Here is a 6,348-nt window from a genome sequence, read left to right on the forward strand (position 1 = left end):
TTTGGCGGGGGGATAAAAAAACAATAGAACAATCGTGAACGAAAACGGCTTTTACATAGGTACGAAAATGGCACTCCATCTTGATAGGGACTACATTTGAGTAGACCGCAGAGGAACATCTGCGGATTTCAGTGTTTGGTTGGTGTGCAATTTGTAAGCGACATGCTCTGCTAGAGTTTTATGTTTACTTTTATCGTAATCAAATAAATAGGAGTATATATGGAAAGTATTAAAGACATACATAAATATTTTCTGTTATCTTCCTAAATCCAAGACAGTGGCACAGTGAATACCACAGAGGGTCACGTAGTACACATTAAAGTCCAGCAGGACACAACGCACACAAAGCGCACAACTACTCCAAAGGCATGGACATAATGAAGAACACGATCCACAATTTGTGAAGTACAGGAAAATGGACATGGGTGAGCATTGAAGTACAGCCTTGGAACAGCCAGTGGCAAAAACACCACTGGTGTTTTAAATCAATCACACACTTACCCTATCATCAACCAAGTAAACGAAAGTATAAATGAATGTAACTTTAGTTTATACCAATTTATTTATTCTCGACTGCGAAACAAGATTTTACAACATAGATTAATCGCTTTTGAGACTCATTCCAGATGGAACCAACCTCGAAGAGAGACACGTAGAGAGAGAGCGGGCTATGTGGGTGGAGTTAAAGTCCCTTGCCCAAGGACACGCAACCGTGGAGGTTGCGAGGATCGAACATTGGACCTTTTGATCTTGCGGAGGTCATGCTACCAATGCGCCACGGTAACTTTGATCGTAATTCACTTCTTACCCAGTTTTCAAATTTATTGTAAAACAGAAATATCAATATTTTGTACAGCTTTATTTGGCTTGAATGGCATCAACATTTACATTTCAGTTTTAACAGAACATATGAAAGTGCAAAGTACATGTATAAAATATCACAGATCTCCATGTAGTAACAATCAGGTATAGCAGACTCCTTATTGTATCTAAAAATATTAAGATTTCTTAATTTAAAAAAAAGTACGTTGTTTTTATTAGTGTGCTTTTATATAAATAATGTAGCGTTTGTATAGAAAATGCAGTTTCTATCACAGTGACATGTGACATTTGACCGCTTTGACAATGTTTTAAAAATTGCACATTTTAAGACTATCAAACATAATACTACTACCAGTTATACTACTGTTATTGATTTTAACATCTCCTTAATTTAAAAGCACCAAAATCTTAGTTCTTCTTGAAATACAACCTTATTTTCGAAGAGGTAATGCCTCATAGGTCACTGTTTACCTGTACACTGAAGGTGAAGAGCTGTACTCAATTTCAGGACAGCTCTTCAAATACGTCGTTACAACTTACTTTTAAGAAATAATTGCTGTGTTCACTTTTACACAGACTTATAAAGCAGCAGTAGAAGACCAGTTTTTTTTTCTCAATCTACCTAAGTTTATAAACTAACACCCTGTGTATTTATCTAGGGCTCAATGTACTGCCCCATTGCGTCATAGTATTTTGTATCTCACTCAGATTCCATTTAGTTTACAATCGATTACATCTGTGTTTTTTCCTGGTTTTGATATTTATTTAGCATCGTTTAACCCTAAAAATAAAGTCTTCAGTGCTATTCATTTTCCTGTAATGTCAAATACGAAATATATGAGACATACATCTTCGAAACCTTCGTGGATCAGTATATTATATAGGTACATGACTGCATCAAGAAAGTGAAGACGTTGTTTCTCTCTTTGCAAAACTCAAATATATTTGATATGCATGTAACAATGACTCAAACACAGTATCACGAGAATGTGGTATATAAATAACAAATGACTTTGTATAATTATGGTCACTGACTCAACTTGTCATGATATAGAAGTAAATATATATGTCCAACAGGATACCCCAGATTCAAAACGCACAGTAACCTAAAAAGCATGGATATATTGAGCAGCATAGCATAACACAAAATTTGCAAAGTATGGAAAAACAAGAGGGTCATTGGCCCCAAAGCGACCACCAGTGTATAAGGCTTTAAAGGTGTTTATATAACGTAATGGTACAAGTATTGATAGGTTTCTTCTATGTTAGCCGTCACACACATTCTTTAACCTAAGGCAATAGTAAGACAGTACAACTCTGATATTATATGCCAAAATCCAAGGCTCTAGTTATTATTGAATCGGAGAATAAGACTTTCAAAGTTTCTTACATATAATTTGGTCAATTATGGTAGAAAGAAAAACCCTTATATCACATGTCAAATATCAAAGCTCAACAGAAAAAGATTTCTAAAGTGTAGAAGCTAAAAAACTATTTTAAACCAAAACGACCCATATGTTCAATGAACCAGAACCATTTGAACAACTTTGAAAGAGGGGTACCCAGAGATCATTTGTGTAAGTTTAACCAAGTCCATTGAGTGGTTTTAGAGGAGATGTTTTTTAAAAAAAGTGTTGATGAAAAGTGACTACGCCCTCTGACGGTCATGTTTTCAACGAATCGGAATAATTTGAACAAAATTGATAGGAGGTCACACAAGAACCATTTGTGCTAAATTATTTTAAAATCGGGCCAGCAAATTCACACAAGAATATTGTTTTAAAATTTCCAATATATATATATACTTATTGACGAATCAGAATAATTTGAAAATTTTGGTAGTGGGTCACATAAGGACCATTTGTGTAAAATTATTTTAAAATTGGGACGGCAGTTTCACACAAGAAGATTTTTTTAAGTTTCCACTACACACATATAGTGAAAAGTGGCCACGCCCTTTGACGGCCATATTTTTTGACGAATCAAAATAACTTGAACAATCTTGGTAGTTGGTTACACAAGGACAATTTGTGTAAAATTATTTTAAAATTGGGCTAGCAGTTTCACACAAGTAGATTATTTTAATTTCTACTATATACATATACGGAAAAGTGACCACGTCCCCTGGCGGCCATGTTTCTTTTTGACAAATCAGTATAATTTGAACAATCTTGGTAGATGATGACAGGAGGACCATTTGTGTAAAATTATTTCAAAATCGGACCATTGGTATAGGACGACATGTCGTTTGAAGATTTTTCTACTTTTAGCTCTGGCAGCCCCTATGTGCAGCCAAGCAAAACCGTTTGAAAAATTTTGGAAGAGGATCACTCAAAGAACACAGATGCCAAGTTTCATCAAAATCCATTCAGTGGTTTTGAAGGAGATGTCGTTTAAACACAATTGTTGACGACGGACGACTTGACGAACGTGAGCTAATGACATAAAAAACAGACACAAATTATGGGTGAAAATAGGAGAACTGCCTTTGAACGGCCAGCGGCAAAATCACCACTTGGGATTATTTTCAACATCGTTATAAACAAAAATCCTAGTCCATAAAATTTTTCATGCATTAAAATTCCAAAGTTCTTAAGGTTGGAAGAGATAACCTACATGTTTTACCTATAAACTGACGTTTTCTGTCTGCAAACAAAGTCAAAATACCATCTATGAACGTTACCAGTCATATTTGATAGGATGTAAGCCTTTACATACATAATATTGAAATATACAGAAGTTAGACGGATGGGTGTAGAAGATGACAATTTCTATGTCATATGTCAGTAATAATAACCTGTGCACTCCTTATCTTACTTAATAACATTTTAGTAACTTGTCATGTCACAATTGATGTCTCTTCAACAATATGCGCCTTTTCTCTGGCTGTTTAGTTGTAGTTCTAACTACTTAATTTAAACACGGAACACGTACTGTTTTCAATTATAAAACAGCAATGTGCAAAATTAAGCTACTTTGAGAGCTAAGTTATTAATGCCGTTGTGATCAATGCCGGACTGCGCTTCCGGTTTCGTTTTCTGCAGCGCTTTCGGTTTCAGCACGGAAGGCCCGATTAAAGACAAAATAACGGGAAGTAGCAACACCGCATGGGCGATTCCAAACGTGATGACAATACTCATGACTTTAAAAAATGAGAAAAATACGTACGACTTAGCAGCCGCCAACATGACCACCCCTAATATCGAGGAGACCGCGCCATGGAAAATTGGAGCACCTGATTTGTTTAATCCATTGCGCATGCGTTCATTTCTGCTTCCGCCTTCTGCAATCATGTAACCATGGCAAATATGAGCGACAAAATCGACTGAAAAACCAATACTCATTATTATATGGATCATAGTAATGGAACTTAATGTGAGTCCAAGAAATGGCAGAAAGCCAAATATTCCGACCGTTATCATGGCAACAGCCGCACTGACGTAAACGAGGAGCAGTGGGTGTGGCATAAATATGAAGGTGACAACAAACACCATAGCAACTGCGATTCCCATTGTCTGTAGTGTCTGAGAAAGCACAACAACGTATTGTTCATAGAATATAAAGGCCGGTGAAAACAAAAACACTGACAAGGAACTGTCGTCTGCTATATTCCTCATGGTCAACATGAAATTACCTTGATCCTGGGAATCTTTAATGCTTTCAGACATTAAATGTATACGAGACGACCTGATAGTCATGCTACTATTATCAATGATTATATCATTACGGAATCGATTGTTCGTTATATCGGCAAGAAAAGACCAGAGACCTGTCACAAAATTTGCTTCTGAGGAGTTGTCGTATGTCGGGTACATTTTATAAGAAGACAACCAATTAATTTCGAAACTGTTTAGGACTGTGTCTTCAGATTTAACAGTTGCTAGAAGGTCGTTAATTTGAGACTGAATTTTAAAATCAGAATAAGTCATTTTATCAGGAAAAACGATAGAAACAGGGGTTCCGCCAGGAAAATTGTCATCAAGCCATCCTCTATATTTATAGTAATAAGAATCTGGGTCAACTAAATTACGTAGATCTAGTCCTTCCTTCATCTGTGTAACCCCCCATATAGAAACAGCAAGATAGACGCAAAATAACAGAAGAATGATAATCTTTCCCCACACAGGAGCAAATAGTCTTGGTAAAATCCATTTCGGGACTTTGTCGAGAAAACTTTCCGCTTCTCTGGTACTTTTAGGTTTTCTGCCGGTGCAACAAAACTTGTAGCAGTCTGGTGTGGTGTCGTCACTAGACTTCTCGAGTACCTTGCACGTCATATAGTGACGGTTCTGTTCTGTTCTCTTCTCGTTGATCGTGATACATGCGACGAAAATGGTAACCTGGTTGATATAACAGAACACGACAGCAACGCCTGTAATAAAAACGCTCACGTGATACTGATGTCATCAGCAATACTCTTACGTCATCAGCGATATTATGTTAAAGGTATGTTAAAGGTAAATTTGCCTCATCAAAACGAGGCTTTCGTCAATATTATAAACCCACTTTTAATATACAGACACCGGTTAAGGTTTATTATGTATAGACCAATATTCCATTTAATCAATTCAATGTTACATTTAAATAAAAAAACTATACAATATGCATCTCAAAGCAATATGACTTTTGGTGAAATTAAGTAATAAATCTAAATGGTTATAATTTGAAACTAAACGCAATCTACAGATGAATTTAACAGTACATCTAACCTTTTACTTATCAACAGAAAATAATGTGAAGAAAACCCTTATCATACGGTATTAGTGCATATTTCCACGTGTCGGAAAGTTAGCGGTTTTGGAAATCAGACGTTAAGAGTACGGGAATATTATTGAATTTCCGATTTCCTGAGTGGTGTAATAATGTTATGGCTAAGTGTGCGAAATTCGTCAAAATGTCAACCTCGCTTAACCACTTATACAGTATAAAGTAAGATTTTCCATAATACCTGCACGCAGTGCCATAGGTGTACACATCATCTAGGTGAATTGTACAGATTTTGTTGAAGTTGCTATGTTGAGTTGCTATGTTGATGTTGCAATGCTGATGTTATAACGCTGATGTTGTAATGCTGATGCTGCAATGCTGATGCTGCAATGCTGATGTTGCAATGCTGATGTTGAAATGCTGATGATGTTGCAATGCTGATGATGCTGCAATGCTGATGTTGCAATGATGATGCTGCTGCAATGCTGATGTTGCATTGCAATGCTGATGTCGCAATGCTGATGTCGCAATGCTGATGTTGCAGTGTTGATGCTGCAATGGTGAAGCTGCAATGCTGATGCTGCAATGCTGATGTTGCAATGGTGATGTTGAAATGCTGATGATGTTGAAATGCTGATGATGTTGCAATGCTGATGATGCTGCAATGCTGATGATGCTGCAATGCTGATGCTGCTGCAATGCTGATGATGCTGCAATGCTGATGCTGCAATGCTGATGTCGCAATGCTGATGTTGCAGTGTTGATGCTGCAATGGTGAAGCTGCAATGCTGATGCTGCAATGCTGATGTTGCAATGGTG

At 36.8% G+C, this 6,348-nt stretch overlaps 1 protein-coding gene across 1 annotated transcript; it reads right to left on the minus strand.

Annotated features, from left to right (window-relative positions):
• Positions 1-3,788: 3,788 nt before the first annotated feature.
• LOC123539646 (patched domain-containing protein 3-like) lies at positions 3,789-5,786 on the minus strand. Its single transcript, XM_053526027.1, has 2 exons — positions 5,771-5,786; positions 3,789-5,194 (listed from the first exon to the last, which is right to left on the minus strand). Exons 1-2 carry the CDS (start codon positions 5,784-5,786, stop codon positions 3,789-3,791), a joined length of 1,422 nt encoding a protein of 473 aa, XP_053382002.1.
• Positions 5,787-6,348: the final 562 nt, after the last annotated feature.

Source organism: Mercenaria mercenaria, chromosome 16 (assembly GCF_021730395.1).
Source record: "Mercenaria mercenaria strain notata chromosome 16, MADL_Memer_1, whole genome shotgun sequence".
In the NCBI taxonomy this organism is placed as follows: domain Eukaryota; kingdom Metazoa; phylum Mollusca; class Bivalvia; order Venerida; family Veneridae; genus Mercenaria; species Mercenaria mercenaria.